Below are 17500 nucleotides of genomic sequence, written 5' to 3'. Positions count from 1 at the left end.
GTTGCTCCAGACCTACTCAGCTGTCACCGTCACTCAGTTTAGCAGCGACGCACAGCTGACAATAAAGTCCCAGATACGGACATGGATACACAATATATACCGTGTGTGTGTGCGGATGTGTGTGTGTGTGTGTGTGTGTGTGTGTGTGTGACATAACAGACCTGTACTCTGTCCCTAAAGGGCCTCAGGCTCCAACTTGGACATGAATGAACAAACCCATCCTTTTCCCATCAAGGCCCAGCCAATCAGAGAGCAGATGGCAGGGGTACGCTCGTACTTTGGACTGTCACAACCTATCAGAATGATATGCTATCTTTATGGTGTTTTCTATAAAGAATGCTAATGTGAGCACAGCGCTGAGGTAATCGCTCCATTCTGGGTCTAAGTGCCCCCTGTGGAGAACTGTCATTATATTTATCCCGGTGAGGTCACTGTTGTTGTTGTTTATTTCGATGTTTTTTTTTCTTTGTCATTCCTCTCACAGCGATGATGTAATGCTAGGAGGCGTGACTGAGGACGGCCTCCTAGAAACTTATTAATGTCTCCTCTCCTCTCAAGTGTGCACTTGTGTACTTCAGTATTATTTAAGAGGATTGTATCATTGTATCTTTGACCCCTGACCCCTTGACCCCTTCCTTTCTCCCTTCGGCAGCGGGCCTGCCCCTGGCGGCCTTTAAACTGGGTAAGGTCGTCCCTTACCAGCGAGGCTTCTTCTGTCATGACGACGGCATCGGTTACCCCTTCCACCACAGCACCATCACGTCCACTGTGCTCTACACCGTGGGCTTCAGCCTGCCCGTTAGCTGTGTGAGTAGCTAACGCTAGCTAGCCCAACTAGACTTGTCTGACAACTAGCTACATACATAGACATTAGCTGTGGAACTTGTATACCCAGGGGGACTCCACTCAAAAAATACTAGACCCGCTGAAAATGCTACTCATGATTTGGATCTCTAGCCAATGGAACCATCTGGAAAAAGGGCAAAGCTTGATGCATCAATATAGCTGAATCAGGTATTTTAAGTAGGCTAGTCTTGAACGAAGGAGATGTTTTGACCAGGTCTCATGCTCTCGACCAACCAGTCTTAATAATGTTATGAATAATAAGCAGCTGAAAGTTCTACATGTCTGGTGAACTCCTCGTTCCAACAACAGATGCACCTTTCATTGACCAATAACAAACAAGCTTCTTCAGGATAAATGACCAATGAGCAGCAGCTGCTGCTTCACAATGCCCAATTGGCAGCTGTGAGTGTGAGCCGGACCCCCTGGGTAGGTCTCTGGGGGGGTGTGTGTGGGGGGTGCGGGCGTTAGGGAGGATGTCCACTGAGTTTAGGAACAGACGGCACACAGCGCTCCGAGAAACTCACACTAGTTCTGTACAACTACATGAGTTCTCTTGAATGAGGAACATATACCTGTGTGTGTGTGTGTGTGTGTGTGTGTGTGTGTGTGTGTCCATCTAGGGTATCAAATATATGCCTTCAGACTCCCATCAGTGAGGAAGTCTTTATATTTAGACACTCGCTTAGGGGAAAGGAGGTCATAGAGGGGGTTTAAAATATTAGAGAACCTGGCAACCCTCTATGGCCAAGCTGTTTATTATGTTCCTTACCAAGGAACCTTTAAAGACAGAAGGGTTGGATACGTCACACTTGTAGCTGGTGACAGTACATGAGATCCACTGCATGTCCGTTTGACAGTTAGACTGTTGGGTAGAGCGTGAATGGACTAAAATTACTTTAATCTCAAATAGCTATAAATTGTTGTTGGAACGAAAAATATTAAAACCTGATTACTGTTAAGTGGAAGCAGACTCATTTTGTTGTTTAGTTTTGGAACTAGAAATGTTTTTAATAGCAGTTTGAGGGCCGGTGTTTATGTGCGGCGGTAGAGACACACACAAGCTTCTCTCTGTCCTGAAATAGATGGATACTCCTCAGGAACGCAATGATTTGATACAGATTCCGTTTGAGGAATGACAGAGACAGCAGGGCTGGCACAGTATGACCTGTGTGTGTGTGTGTGTGTGTGTGTGTGTGTGTCTATTTTAGGAGAGTCCATGTCCTCCTGTCACTAGATATTGTCTGCCATCCAGAGTTGATGGCAGACGTTTAACTAGTGTGTGTGTGTGTGTGTGTGTGTGTGTGTGTGGTATCAATGACTGACCGTCTTTAACTGTGATGAAATACATACACACACACACACACACACACACACACAAATATATTCAAGACCTCATTCTAAGCTGTTGTTTGTCATGGTCTGTTCCATGTCACCAGACCCACTGTCCTCTTCATGGTAACATTAGTACTGTTTCATAATTTGAACCTCAGCTCCATGTACAGTATCTATTATTAAGATAATAATGTACAGTATCTCTTATCTTATCGAACTGTGGTGCTTCACAATGTAGCTTTCACTGTCCGTCCCTTAGAGGAAGGGAAAGTGTGTGTGTGTGTGTGTGTGTGTGTGTGTGTGTGTGTGTGTGTGTGTGTGTGTGTGAGGATCCGATACCTGAGAGTGTGTTTGAGACCCTGACAGCCTGTCTGTGCTGAGTCCTGATAATGACCCGGACCACTGCAGACAGACAGGCAGACAGGCAGACAGACAGACAGGCAGGCAGGCAGACAGACAGGCAGGCAGACAGACAGACAGACAGACAGACAGACAGAGACAGACAGGCAGACAGACAGGCAGGCAGGCAGACAGGCAGACAGACAGAGACAGACAGAGACAGACAGGCAGACAGACAGGCAGGCAGGCAGACAGGCAGACAGACAGACAGACAGACAGACGGACAGGGCTTTAACAGTCTTGAGTCTGTAGACTAATCAGTCAGTAATCCCGTGCCGGTGGTCTGTAATTTCTGTAATATCTGAGTCTCAATCTACAGCTCACTAACGTACATGTTAGCAACTGTGTCTGACATGTAATCTCACTAACCCACATGTTATTGACATGTAATCTCACTAACCACATGTTATTGACGTGTTATCTCACTAACCCACATGTTATTAACATGTAATCTCACTAACCCACATGTTATTACCATGTCATCTCACTAACCCACGTTATTAACATGTAATCTCACTAACCCACATGTTATTAACATGTAATCTCACGAACCCACATGTTATTGACGTGTTATCTCACTGACAAGATGGCGGCGTTGCGTCGGCACGCTTGGCTGAGACTGCGCTTGCGAGCTGAACCTCCTCCAACTACCTCCCATCGTCAGTTGGAAACGGGTCATGTAATGAGAGAGAGAGAGAGAGAGAGGGAGGGAGAGAGAGAGGTAGAGAGGGAGGGAGGTGGAAGGAGGAGAGATAAAGAGGTAGAACAAACAGGTTGGAGGGACAATAAACGAGAGAGCAGAGAAGCGATAGGGAAGGTTTAGTGAAACGTAAGAGTAAAAATGGCCGCCCTCTCATCGGACTGTTTTCACGTCAATCACACCCCCCTCGCGCTGTAACGCCGGCCACGACGGTAACGCACACGCAAGCGCCACCGACTCTAGGGTGGCGTATTCTGATGGGAGACGGGAGCTAATGTGACACTGGCTCCCCTCCAGGTGTTGGATTCTACGTCACCTGGGTGTGTCCCCTCCGTTCAAGACCCCCCCATCCCCCACCTCCCAAACAGGAAGGAAGTGACTGTTGCCGTGCCAACGCCGACCGCCATGTTAATCTCTCGTTTCTCATGTTGCTGACAGTCGTGGAGGAGATGCCTCCCTCTTTCCTGTCCTCCATCTCTTCCGTCTCCCCTCCTCCGCTGGTCTCTCTCTCCTCATCTCCCTCTCCCCTCCTTCCTCTCCCCTTCTCTCCTCATCTCCCTCATTCCTCTCCTCCCTCTCTCCCCCTCCTCTCTAAAAATCGCACTCTTCCCATTCTCTCGCAGTCTTGCCGCGGTGCATTGTGGGTAGGGCTGTCGGCGGAGACCGTGTGCTTTTCTAACCCGTTCTCTGTTTTTCTCTTCTTGCATTTTGCTAGCCGGACTCCCGTTCGCAACACTCACACTTCTACACAACCCCTTCAAACGGGGATTTTTCTGTAGCGACGACTCCATCAAGTTCCCCCTAAAAGAAGACACCATTACCTATCAGTTATTAGGCGGAGTCATGATCCCCGTCACGGTGCTCACTGTAAGTGCACCTGCGCACCCCTCCTCTCTCCGTCTCGCCGCCTCTCCGCCTCCTCCTCCCCTCTCTCTCTCCTCCGTGTGGTAAACGCATGTGTTCTGTGCATCCGTGTTGTGTGTGGAAACTGTGTCATAACTGTCTAACCACTTTTAGGAGATGTATAATATGGATATTATCAGGAAATGGGTGCTGGGTTAAGAATAAGTCATAGGCTGTGTTCGGAAATCGCTCCCTATTCACTGTGCACTATATAGGGCGTCAGCCATTTTGTTTGTAGTGTCCGAATTCTCCACAGAATTTTCATTCCCTACAAAGTCCACTATTTATTACCCACAATTCACCTTGATTTGCAGGGAACAGCGCATGTACCCTACATTTTCTCCGTTCCCTAGGTAGTTCACTACATGGTGAACCCCATATAGGGAATAGGGAGTGAGGGAACGAGGGAGCGATTCCGAACACAGCTATAGTTTGTAGGTATAAACCCGCAGACCGGTAGTTAATCGACTACTTTATTGAGCAACGTTTTGATCCCAATGGATCTTCATCAGGTCAGGTTAGTCCCGTCTGACCATATTATCCCGACGGTTTTGGAACGCTGCCTCTCACACACGGTGAAACGTGTCCGCTCTTGGTCAGTTAGCTGACCTTTGTGCTGTAGATACAGAGCGTCTCTGACCGGCCCTCATCCAGACAGACGCTGCTCTCTTCCTCTGTCTGAGGGCGGAACAAACCCACATTGACCTTTCCGAGTCTGACACAAAGACTTGACTTCTGCATAATATGTCTCTGTCTGAGGGCTGTGTGTGTGTGTGTGTGTGTGTGAGGGAGAGAGAGAGAGTTAGAGTGTGTTAGAGAGCAGAGGGACTACACAGGCCGTGTGAACACTTCCGTAGGTCACGAATAAAAGCCGAGGACCGTCCCCCTGTCCAGACAGTCCCTGTCCATCACCCTGTCCTCACCCAGCAGAGGGACTCCTATACAGTCCTCCATCCTCCCCAGTCACAAAGACACTTAGCAGGGTGATCCAATAGTAAACCACGATCACAGGGTTCCAGTTCTGACCCAAGAAACCATACCAGCTCTATTTGAACAGTACACTGTACCTTCAAAGTTTAAAGTCGCACTGAAATGAAAAAAGCATTCTGTCCCATTTTGGTTCACATAATTAGTCATCGTGTTCACCTATTCAACGATGTATGCCAAACAAATTACAAAATTCAACTTTTGTTGTAATCTTATATCAAAGTATATAATTTCTTACTTCCTGGAAAACGGTAGGTCACGTGCAATGACGACAACAGGTACCTTAGATTTTAGGCCAATAATCTCAGGACATCCACCCGTCAATCAACGCTATCCTTCTATGGAATCTGTCTAAAGTTCTTAAAACCCGTCCACTTGTCAATGTTCCACTCAAATTCCTCTAAACGCATGTCCCGCCCTCATAGCTTGTTTGCGTCGGAAATACGTCAAACTACGGAAGTTAGATGATCTCAAACGTCCGTTTCAGTGCGACTTTAACACTTATTAATAAGACAATTCCTACTGTAGTACCAGTAAGAGTGAGAGAGTGCTCAGTAATGAGTAGTATGAGAGATAAGTATAGATTAAGAGTAATATGAGCGATGAGTATGGATTATAAGCGATTTGAGAGACAAGTATAGATTGAGTAATATGATTCATATAGAGTAAAAGTCATGAGATGAATATAGATTATAAGTAATATGACATTCATATAGATGAGTAATCTGACAGATAAATATAAATAATGAGATTAATATAGATTATGAGTACTATGGGAGATTAGTATAGTTAATGAGTAATGTGAAATATGAGTATAGGAGGATTATGAGTACTATGAGAGATTCTTATAGATTGAGTAATGAGCGATTAGTTTTGATTAGGAGTAATATGACAGATGAGTATAGATTATGAGTACTATGAGAGATGAGTATAGATTATCCTCCAGATGAGGGTGTCATGGCCGCTGTCGTCCTGCTCTGCTGGTTGAGTGATTCAGACCGAGTTTGTTTTATCCTTTCTGCAGTAAAGCTGAATGCATTGTGAAGCACCACTGGCATTGATTCCCCTTTATAAAACCCCCAAATTCTCCACCTGCTTCTCTGAACATCCTCTCTCTCTCTCACACACACACGGACACACACACACACACACACACCCCCCGACCTGTTCAATTGAAATCAACCAATCAATCAATTTGACTGATTCCGTCTGGGGTTTTGAGCTGTATAAGTATTAGTTACTCAAGTGGACAATCCTTCTTAATGTCAGGGTCTTTTACACAGAAACACCTTTAACTGTCATTCATATCATCCTACTTTACTGTTGTTTGTAGCGTGATTCATTGCTATATCACATACTGATATTGGTGTGGTTATGAATATGAAGAGTTAATTTGCAAAAACATATGTGCTTTTGATACATTTTGATAAATCATTTTTTCAATCAGATGTCAACATTAAATATCAATTAAATTAGTTTGATGGTTTTGATTACGTAAAGAAGAGTCTTCTTTATTTAATCAAAACAACCCAACTGTAATTAAATTGATATTTAATGTTGACATTTGATTGAAAAAATGATTTATCAAAATGTATCAAAATGCACATACCTGTTTTTGCAAATGAACTCTTCATATATACTGTGTATGTCCAACCACGACACACACTAACCTCTACCTCTGTCCTGTCTCCTGTCCCGGCAGATGATTTTTGGGGAGTGCCTCTCAGTCTATCTAAAACGCATCAATACCAAGTCCTCTTTCAGCAACAGCTACCTGGCCTGCGTCTACAAGGCCATCGGCACCTTCCTCTTCGGCGCCGCCATGAGCCAATCGCTCACGGACATCGCCAAGTACTCGATCGGTCGGCTGCGACCTCACTTCCTGGACGTGTGCAAGCCCAACTGGCGGTTGATCAACTGCACGCTGGAGGCGTACGTGGAGGACTTCACCTGCACGGGCGCGGACGCCAGGCTGATCAACGAGGGCAGGTGGGTGGAATGGGAAACCCGTGAGGGGGGAAGCGACGGTTGCTTTCCATCTCTCCGGAACGTTCTCACACACACACACACACAGTTCTCCAGTTATGACTGAGTTATTCGAGGGGTCAGGGAAGAATTATTTTACAGCTCACTTATCTGGCCCCTGGGTGATTACTGTTTTTTTGCTTCCCTCTGGAATATGTAGAGAGTGGGTCGTATGCCCTCCTCCCTTGTTCTCTGTAAAGCGCATTGTGTTGCTGGGTATGAAATGCGCTATACAAATAAAGCTTTGATTGATTGATTGATTGATTGATTGTCTCAGAGACAACACTTTAGTCGAACTGAAAGTCATTTGAAACAAGTACAGCTTCAGAGCTCAACAGTACAGGTATAACAGAGACAAGACGATGGTCGTCAACAACAACAACAGCAAAGGATGCTCAACGAGGACAGGTGCGTCCAGTTACCATGGAAACCACTCGGGAGGGGGTTAGAGGTCTCTGTAGTGCAGGTCTGCTGTTACAGGTGCGTTTGTTTTGAAACATCGTGGGGGGGGGGGTTTGGTCAGTTGGTTGGTTGGCAGAGGTCTGCTTGCCATGGTAACCAACAGTCATTACTGGTCCATGAAGGGAGGTCCATCAAATCCTACAAGTTATGGTCACTTCCTAGAAAGACTAACTAAAAAATAAAAGTCCTTGGATTTGAGTGCCTTTCTATAATCAGTATGGGATAAGAGACCATTGTCAGCTCTGAACAGAAGGAAGTAGGAGGGGCAGGGGGGAGGAAGGAAGGAAGGAAGGAAGGAAGGGAGTATGTCCAGTTATTGTGATCATGCTGGCCTGGACCAGTTACAGAGTCATTAACACAGACAGAGACACAAACCTCTCATGGCTCAAGATCCAGATGAGCCAGTCAACCCCTGTGATGCTGAACTAGAGGGCTGGAGCTGGCTAGATTCAGGGCTAGGCTGGGGCTGGATCTTAGGTTGGGACTAGAGGGTTGGGACTGGGACTAGAGGGTTGGGGCTGGGACTAGAGGGTTGGAACTGGGACTAGAGGGTTGGGGTTGGGACTAGAGGGTTGGGACTGGGAGTAGAGGGTTGGGACTAGAGGGTTGGGACTGGAGGGTTGGGACTAGAGGGTTGGGGTTGGGTCTAGAGAGTTGGGACTAGAGGGTTGGGGCTGGCTATGTTGGGGTCTGATTATGGGCGTCTCCCTGCTGGTCCCTGAAGGTCATGTTTACGTGGGTAGGTGGTGGTCTCCCATGGTAGCGGGGCGCGCCCACGCCCCCACACACACACACACACACCCACACACCCCGCCCCCTGCATGGCGGCCCCGGTCTGGCAGTCATTAATAGAATAGATCCGTGGCGGAGCAGAGCAGGGCAGAATAACCTCGGGGTCGTCTTTCTGCAACGTGAGCGCTTCCCTCTGGGAGATAGGGCCCGCCGTCAAAGCTCGACGTGTGTGTGTGTGTAGGTACGCACAGTGGTGTGGAGAGAGACGTGTGTGTGTGTAGGTACGCACAGTGGTGTGGAGAGAGACGTGTGTGTGTGTGTGTGTGTGTAGGTACGCACAGTGGTGTGGAGAGAGACGTGTGTGTGTGTGGTGTGCCTGTATACGTGTGGAAAAAGATTGTGTTTGTGCGTCATGTCCTTGGTGTGCGTGTGTGTGTGTGTGTGTGTGTGAGAGAGAGAGAGAGAGAGATCTCTGGATCTCTTTCTGTCGTAGATTGAGCTTGGCGTCCTCCCTACAGCCCAGACCTTGTGGAGATACCAGTTATTGATTTGAAGAGTGGAGCTTTGGAACTGACTCATCTCTCCTGACTCAGCTGCCTCTATCTGGTTTGGCCTGCCTGTGTGTGTGTGTGTGTGTTGGTATCTGTGTGTGTGTGTTTTCCTTGACCACAGACCTTTAGAGATCTGTGTAGTTGTGGGACAGGGCTGGTTGGTCGAGAGGGAGGGGTCAGTATGTCCCAACCATAACTATTGTCAACACATGGACCGTCTTGTGTGTGTGTGTATGAGTGTTTTGTGTGTATATGTGTGTGTGTGTGTGTGTGTGTGAGAGAGAGCCAGAGAGAGTGTGAGTGTGTGTGTGTATGAGAGTGTTGTGTGTGTATGAGTATGTGTGAGAGAGGGTGTGTGTATGTATGTGTGTGCGTGTATGAGTGTTGTGTGTGTGTGAGAGAGAGAGAGCCAGAGAGAATGTGTGTATGTCTGTGTGTGTGTATGTGTATGAGAGTTGTGTGTGTATGAGTGTGTGAGAGAGAGAGAGAGAGAGAGAGAGAGTGTGTATGTATGTCTGAGTGTGTGTGTGTGTGTGTGTATGTGTATGAGAGTGTTGTGTGTGCGAGTGTGAGAGAGAGAGAGTGTGTGTGGGTGCTCTAGAGGGTGTGTTTGTTATCAGTCATCATGGTGCGGAGGCCTCACTAGGCAGCGCAGCGCTGCTCATGTAAACAGGAAGTATGTGGAGCCAGCAGGATGGGGAGGAGCGGACCCTTTAATCCGCCGCCGTCTCAACATCACACACACCCCCCCCCCCCGCCGCCAACGCTCTCAGCACACACACATCAACGGACATCTCCTCCAGGACAAACCATGTCACCCAAAAAAGGATGTGTGTGCGTCAGTTTGTCCCCGTGTGTGTCAGTCTTCCCCTATCCATGTGTGTCAGCTGATCTCATGTCCTGTGTGTGTGTGTGTGTGTTTGTGTGTGTGCGCACGCGCTGTGTACAGTGAAAACAACGGGTCTCATATGATTCCTCCCTCTGTTGTCGATCCATATTCCGAAGCTACCCATAATGCATCTCTTTCGTCCCTCACAGGTTGTCCTTCTACTCTGGCCACTCCTCCTTCTCCATGTACTGCATGCTCTTCCTGGCGGTAAGTACCCGCCCACTACACACCGATAGGTGCACTCAACATGTCAGTCAGCCTGTTTTCCAATCAATCCAGGTCCATGTAGATCAGGCGCTTAAAGGAGTAGTAAAGGGAAAATGCATGTTTAGCCCTGTTTTAAGGTTACTTATGATCATATACAATGGTTCAGATCAAAACGTTGACAAAACTAGCACTTTTGAGAAAGTCTGAATTGCTCTACCGCCGTTTTGGTCATACAATGGATGTGGGTGGGCACCGTGAAAAATCATTCAAAAAACATGTTAAACTCTAACAATACAATGTCGTTACTGTGCAGACTTGTTATCAGTGAACCGACCTGCTATACTGTACGTGATATCGGTATTGATCCAGTAGTTTTCCTGTTGGTATCGTCAGGGTGGACTAGGGTCGGTTCCGTGCCGATACGTGGTTCTACCTTCCAATCTATCAGAAACGGTGGCGCCATTTAGTGTCAGGAGTTTCTGTTCTGTTAATCAGTAGGAAACCCCACCACACCAGGAAACAGGGTTTTATGGTGATATTTACTCAGACGTACGTACGCACGCACACACGCGGTATTCCTTGAGGACTCTTGCCGGAAAACCAGCGTCCGTTAGCCCCTTTAGCGTTAGCATCTTTCCCATGGCTGAGGGGGAAGCCTACAGTAACACAGCAAGTACACACAAGAAGAATAACTTCCCAACTGTTTAGGACATAAGACCCATGTCCATCACTTTACCACCCATGGCTAGCTTTAGAGCTCAGCACCAACTTTACATCCCCAAAATGATTCCCGAGCGCGGCGCCGCCGCTGCTGCTCACCGCTCCCCCAGGGGATGGGTCAAACGCGGAGAACAAATTTCACACACTCAGGTGTGTGACAATCAGTGGAACTTAGTCTTGGTTACAGTCCAGAACCGTCTTTACAGCGCAAGGCTAACTTCTACAATCCAGCAATGGCTTTTACACCCCCCAATACTAGCTTTACAACCAAGTTAGCTAGCTGTACAGCCTAGGGCTATCATTACAGCCCGGTGACTCAGCTGACGTATCATTGTCTTAGACAAAGACAAAGTCCTGGAGCACAGGGAACAGGGCGCCGCAGTAAAGGGAGGCGTCTGGCAGCCTCGACATCTCTAAGCAACCATTAAAAAGGCTCTGTGGAAAACAGGACAACAGAAGGAGTGGCCGCCCTCGCAACTCCAGACCCGGTTACGTCAGAGGGAGAGAGGGGCAAGTCTGAACTAAGGCGCGGGGACGGGCTCTACTGGTCCTTGAGAGCCACCATGATTGTTTGGTTTCGAATTGAGCAATCGTGGAACTAATTTACGCAGAAACTCCACACCAAAACGCACCACACCTACCATTGAGCCGCTTTAGAAGGCATGACAAGACAAGATCATCTATTTTTAGACATGACAACAAATGACACATTGTTTCAGACGATGACAACACATGGTTTTCCACGAGCCTACTTCAAAATCGGTCGAGGCCACACGCATCACAAGACGGGGAGTATGGCACAACTGTGAGAGTGTAGAAACTGGCTGCACTTAACATCCCATTTTTCATTTCCCCAATTTACAGCTTTACATCCAAGCCAGGCTGCAAGCTGATTGGGCGAGGCTCCTGCGGCCCACGATCCAGTTTTTCCTGATCGCGGCTTCCGTGTACACGGGGCTGTCCCGGGTGTCCGATTACAAACACCACTGGAGCGACGTGTTGGTTGGACTCCTACAGGGGGCGCTCATGGCCATCCTAGTGGTCAGTAGCTCCTCGCCTCGCTGGTCCTATTGTCCTCCGTGTCTCTCCTCTGTCCTGTCCTCTCTCATCTCGCCCACTACCCTCTTCATCTTCACTGGAGAATCTCCGACATGTTTCATTTCTCTAGGACTAGCTTATGTTCCAGTTGCCTGGGAAGTGGGAAATTGGAGCTAGTAATGACATCACACCCGACCGCGTTCCTGGAAACAAGCCGGGAAAAAAACACACACTAGCCTGATCTTTGTTAGCAATACAAGTTCTAGCCAAGTCAGCCATTGTTAGCAATGCCAGTTGATGACACCGCACTGCGCGGTATGCACATACAAATACCATAGCAGCATTGTCCACTCATAGAACCTGTGTATTTTGATTGAATGAGACATAAGTGCTCATAAGACATACGTGCTCAAACAGTAATGCTACAGCTTTCACTTAATGTTGATGCCCGCGCACTTATGTTCACTTAAGTGCACAAAGTTAAATTGTTTGCCGGAGCAGCCATCTTGATTTTGAGGTTTTCCACTTGAGTTTCCCCAAGTGGAAATCTCAGTTCAGTTGTTCGTAGATTACATTTCTGCCAGAGAACTTGGAAAAGCCCCAAGGCAAGGCAACTGGAACGCACCGTTAGTCTGCATCTGCTATACTGACTGGAAATGTAGAGAGGACACAAGGAATCAGGGAAACGACATTTAAACCGTCTCCCTCGCTCTCTGCAGGTTTTCTTTGTGTCAGACTTCTTCAAGAAGCGGGTGGAGCCACAGAAGGAGGCGGAGTTTCCCCACACCACACTACAGGAGACGACCAATGGGAACCACTTCGACAGCCCCACCTAAGCTAGGATAGGCCAGGAAGGAACTATGTATATGGCACACACCTGCTGTGCTGAAGACTATACTGCATGCACCCACTAAAGGGTCATACCACTGTGGGAGGGGGGGGGGTTTGGGTGGGGTGGGGTGGGTGGGGGACCTGTGAATGTAACCTTGCTTTGTGCTTTCCGACCTGGAGTCCACTCGGCCGAAAAGAGAGCTATACCTCCATGCTGACCGAGGCGCAGTAAGAGTTGTATTTTTGGAAGTGTGTCCAAGCGAGTTTCTCAAAAGCTTTCCACCACTGAGAAGACCATCTTTCCGGTCCGATGTAGGGCGATGGGCAGTCAGGGTGATCCGAGTGCTGCCGAGCTTTTGGGGAACTCACTCTCGCGGCTTGAGGTCTAGAAAGGGTGGGGGAACTAGTCCTGGACTCTGGGTGACAACCTCTCCTCCATACAGACTCAGGCTGCTGCTCTTCATCCTTCTCCCTGAAATACACCCTCCTTCCTGCTCTGGATAGAACGGTTACGCAGGTGCGACACCTAATCCTTAACATACACCAAGCGAGAAAAGCGAGTGGGCGAAAATTGAATGGCTTCCAGTATTCTTAATAGACGTGTCCCAACTAGCTCGGTGCGTCGGCGAACAGAGCGAACGTTTCGCTCGCTTTGAAAACCGCCTGCTCGTTTCGCAGACCCCATCGCACCTCCAAACTGTTTTCATTGGTCAGAAATCTGCTCTTTGAACTCGAACCCGGAGCCGGCACAATAAATAAAACCTAGTTTTCTTGCAAAAAATGCATCATCTAGTTCAGATGCCCCCATGTTATGCAGTTTCCCATAGCCGAGTCATGTGTAGGCCCTACTCCAATAAGGCATATTCACGGACGTTAGATCTCAATCCATCTATGGGGGGAAAAAATTCCAGTGGATATCTTCGTTAGTAAAAGACTGATATAGGAAAGAAGTTGTGTTGTGACTATTTTGGGGGGGGAGAGGGACTCTTCCTCATTTTCCAGAGGTAGAGTTGGAAGAGAAAGTGCAAAAAAGCCCCCAGGCGGACGACATCAGATGCTCGCTTACAGTATATCCGGATGCGGTGTGCGAAGCATGGCTAGATACTTATGTTTTGGGGTCCAATAAATACTTTGGCCTTGTCTGGAAGCGAGCCTTACTAAGCCCTGACTAAGCGGATGGATATGGAGAGTGAGTCGCCCCAGGGGGATGCGACGGGGAGGTTGTAACTGGACAGGGCCTCGCCGTCCTGCTGCTACGCCGCTAGCTCAGCTTCCTGTGTGTGTGTGTGTGTGTGTGTGTGTGTGGCCCAGAACCTAACCTGCAGCAACGCAGACGAGACAGAATAACCACGACACGGAACACCTTTTTTATCATCTGTATTCTGTATGTATAAAGTAATCGCTATACAGACTTTTTTTTTAATTAAAACTGTTAAAACTATGTACACGTTTGCCGTTTGTTGCACTCTCTCGATGGAGGAAAAAAAACTAAACAATGAAGAAGCCATTTGTTTGTTACCTTGACAACAAATAAAAATAAAGAAAATAAGAAAATAAAAGAAAAGTGTCCTGTGTGGTTCCACCTCTGACGCCATAATGGAAGAACTGACTAATGGAACATACAAACTAACAAACATCTCACAACACGACAGCCAATCAGGACCAGCACCAAACAACCAATCACAAATAAAGGCTGGCGGCGAATACGATATCCCTCTTGATCTTGGTGATGCCTACAGAGGAACAGAGAAAGATGCATGAGAACGCGCACACACACACACTTTCCACCCATTTTATCGAGGTGGGTATTATCAAGGGGTTGACGAGTTATAGGAAATTATAAAGGTAATATTATGACATGATGAATGTATTTTATTTATAATAGCAGTCTCCCGGTACAGGCATCGGTAGCAGTAGTAGCTTCAGCAGAGCGGTTCCAGGGGCCGTATCGGCCAGTCTGGGTCAGCGAGAGGCTGAAGACTCTTAAAGCTGTAAAGCTTCACATACTACAACCGTTTTACACAGCTTTAGAAAGGAATGTTCGAAGATTTGATCATGATCTTCCAACATTCCAGATTTAGAACAGAGAGACATTCTAGAACTGCAGACATTCTAGAACTGCTTAAAACTGTGGTGGAAATGTGAACCCATCCAGCTGCAGGTCTATCTACTCTCAGTACTGGTTAGGGATGGAACGATAACCGGTATAATGATTAAATTTGATTACATTTATCGTGATAAAATTATCATTCAAACCGTGTTTTAAAGCCCCGCTTTTGAAAAACTCACTGCAAATACTGTCCAGCATCAATTAATGTTTATGCAAAAAAAAAAAGTGCAGCCAATTTCATTTGGGGTTTTCAATATAAAACTTGTTGAAATTATTTCAGTGTGAGAATCGGTAGTTTTAGAAAATTCTCCGCACATTTTACAATACTGCGATAATACTGATAACCGTGATAATTTTGGTCACTATAATTGTGATATGAAATTTCCACACCGTTCCATCTCTAGAAGTGGTCCTGTGTGGGCGGGGCTAACCCTAAGCAGGAGTCCTGTGTGGGCGGGGCTAACCCTCAGGAGGAGTCCTGTGTGGGCGGGGCTAACCCTCAGCAGGAGTCCTGTGTGGGCGGGGCTAACCCTCAGCAGGAGTGTGTGGGCGGGGCTAACCTTCTGAAAACTTGTTCTCCAGCTCCGTGTTGCCGATGGCCTTGGCCGCCTGACACATCTGCCTCAGCAGCTCCTCCAGGCGACGCATGCACCTGATTATACTACCTGAGAATCAATACACACCTGATTATACTACCTGAGAATCAATACACACACCTGATTATACTACCTGAGAATCAATACACACACCTGATTATACTACCTGAGAATCAATACACACACCTGATTATACTACCTGAGAATCAATACACACACCTGATTATACCTGTAGATCAATACACACACCTTATTATACTACCTGAGAATCAATACACACACCTGATTATACCTGTAGATCAATACAAACACCTGATTATACTACCTGAGAATCAATACACACACCTGATTATACTACCTGTAGATCAATACACACACCTGATTATACCTGTAGATCAATAAACACACCTGATTATACTACCTGTAGATCAATACAAATATATACACCGAGAATCAGAGACAGACAGGAGATGAAAATATCATACTGCCTACACAGCAGTGGCCATAGAGAGAGAGAGAGAGAAAGAGAGAGAGAAGGGAGGGCTTAGTGAGTTAGAGACAGAGAGAGGGGGGAGGGAGAGAATGCTAGAGAGAGAGAGAGAGAGAGAGAGAGAGAGAGAGAGAGAGAGAGAGAGAGAGAGAGAGAGAGAGAGAGAGAGCAGGAGAGAGACAGAGATGGATTCCAACTCTGATGTTTCAGGAGTATCAGTTCAAACAGAGCAGAGAGGGGCTGGTATCACTGCATCAGATCCCTACCAGCTGGTACTACCAGCACCACACCCTCCCCCCTCCCTCCCTCCCCCCATCCCTCCCTCCCTCCCTCCCCCTCTAGAACACTCCTCTACTCCCTCTCCAGTAACCCTGTACCACCTGACCTCTCTCACCTAGCTAGTTAGACACTCTCTCTGCCCCCCCCCCCCTTCCTCAGGGTCATCCAGTTCATAGGAAGAGGAGAAACTTTACATGACCTTTGAAACGGAGGGATAGAGAGGGGCAGGAGAGAGAGAGAGAATGAAGGAAGGAAAGAAAGAAAGATTCAGGAAATCCATGGCTGGTTTAGATCTTGGCAAGTAAATAACCAAGCCAGCTAGCGGTCAGTATAGTAAATAACCAAGCCAGCTAGCGGTCAGTATAGTAAATAACCAAGCCAGCTAGCGGTCAGTATAGTAAATAACCAAGCCAGCTAGCGGTCAGTATAGTAAATAACCAAGCCAGCTAGCGGTCAGTATAGTAAATAACCAAGCCAGCTAGCGGTCAGTATAGTAAATAACCAAGCCAGCTAGCGGTCAGTATAGTAAATAACCAAGCCAGCTAGCGGTCAGTATAGTAAATAACCAAGCCAGCTAGCGGTCAGTATAGTAAATAACCAAGCCAGCTAGCGGTCAGTATAGTAAATAACCAAGCCAGCTAGCCGTCAGTATAGTAAATAACCAAGCCAGCTAGCGGTCAGTATAGTAAATAACCAAGCCAGCTAGCGGTCAGCCAGGGGGACCGGCGTACCTTCGAAGACGTCGGTCATCTTGCAGATCTGGGCGAAGGTGGAGCCGTTGGCCCAGGTGTAGACCACGTCCATCAGGTGGGGTCTGAACTGGTTCAGGTACGTCTCCTCGTCCACCGACAGCTTGGCCTCTGCAGACACCTTGGCGATGCGCTTGGCACACTCCTGGGGGAGGGGTCAGAGGTCAAGGGTCAATAGGTGCGGGGAGCGACGTGTAAGTGTGGGAGAGGCGAGGGGGGCAGCGGTTTACCTGCATCTGTCTGAGGGGTCCAGCCAGCTGCTCGGTCAGTTTGGGCATCTCACTGGCCTGAGGAGACGAGGGGGTAGGAGAGGAGAGAAAAGAGGAGAGGAGGAGAGGAGACGAGGACAGGAGAGGAGAGGAGAGGGGGAAGAGAGAAGAGGAGGAGAGGAGAGGAGGGGAGGGGGTAGGAGAGGAGAGAAAAGAGGAGAGGAGGAGAGGAGACGAGGACAGGAGAGGAGAGAAGATAGGAGGGGGTAGGAGAGGAGAAGATAGGAGAGGAGACGAGGAGTGTAGAGGGAGGAGAGGAGAGGGGGAAGAGAGAAGAGGAGGAGGTGAGAGGAGATGAGGAGTGTATGGGGAGAGGAGGAGGTGAGAGGAGATGAGGAGTGTATGGGGAGGAGAGGAGAGGGAGGAGAGGGGGGGGGGAGGGGGG

General features: G+C 47.8%; 2 protein-coding genes across 3 annotated transcripts in view; one reads left to right on the top strand and one right to left on the bottom strand.

The window, feature by feature from the left end:
- plpp1a (phospholipid phosphatase 1a) overlaps positions 1-12712 on the top strand; it is a 15823-nt gene extending 3111 nt beyond the window's left edge. The window contains exons 2-6 of one of the 2 annotated variants that reach the window (XM_084460089.1): positions 3993-4144; positions 6870-7156; positions 9976-10033; positions 11618-11794; positions 12511-12712. In XM_084460089.1, coding sequence (XP_084316215.1) covers positions 3993-4144; positions 6870-7156; positions 9976-10033; positions 11618-11794; positions 12511-12627 — 791 coding nt within the window. In that variant the 3' untranslated portion in view covers positions 12628-12712. Of the gene's footprint in view, positions 1-652; positions 808-3992; positions 4145-6869; positions 7157-9975; positions 10034-11617; positions 11795-12510 lie in introns of both variants that reach the window. The other variant, XM_084460088.1, reaches the window with a different exon arrangement.
- A 65-nt stretch (positions 12713-12777) lies between these two features.
- Positions 12778-17127, bottom strand: LOC311327017 (exosome RNA helicase MTR4-like). The gene is made up of 4 exons (XM_084460015.1): positions 17077-17127; positions 16829-16991; positions 15293-15397; positions 12778-14355 (listed from the first exon to the last, which is right to left on the bottom strand). The coding sequence occupies exons 1-4, from the start codon at positions 17122-17124 to the stop codon at positions 14303-14305; spliced, it is 369 nt and encodes a 122-aa protein (XP_084316141.1). The 5' UTR covers positions 17125-17127; the 3' UTR covers positions 12778-14302.
- Between the last annotated feature and the right edge of the window lie 373 nt (positions 17128-17500).

The sequence above is a fragment of the Borostomias antarcticus genome (assembly GCF_949987555.1).
Source record: "Borostomias antarcticus genome assembly, chromosome: 30".
In the NCBI taxonomy this organism is placed as follows: domain Eukaryota; kingdom Metazoa; phylum Chordata; class Actinopteri; order Stomiiformes; family Stomiidae; genus Borostomias; species Borostomias antarcticus.
This window is presented reverse-complemented; position numbering and strand designations above follow the sequence as displayed.

Excerpts from the sequence above, each read along its gene's own strand:
- LOC311327017 (XM_084460015.1), bottom strand. The coding sequence starts at position 17,124 with ATGCCCAAACTGACCGAGCAGCTGGCTGGACCCCTCAGACAGATGCAG. Across the intron at positions 16,992-17,076 it reads GACCCCTCAGACAGATGCAG|GAGTGTGCCAAGCGCATCGC; the intron begins GTAAACCGCTGC and ends CCCCTCCCCCAG. Across the intron at positions 15,398-16,828 it reads GATGACCGACGTCTTCGAAG|GTAGTATAATCAGGTGCATG; the intron begins GTACGCCGGTCC and ends ATTGATTCTCAG.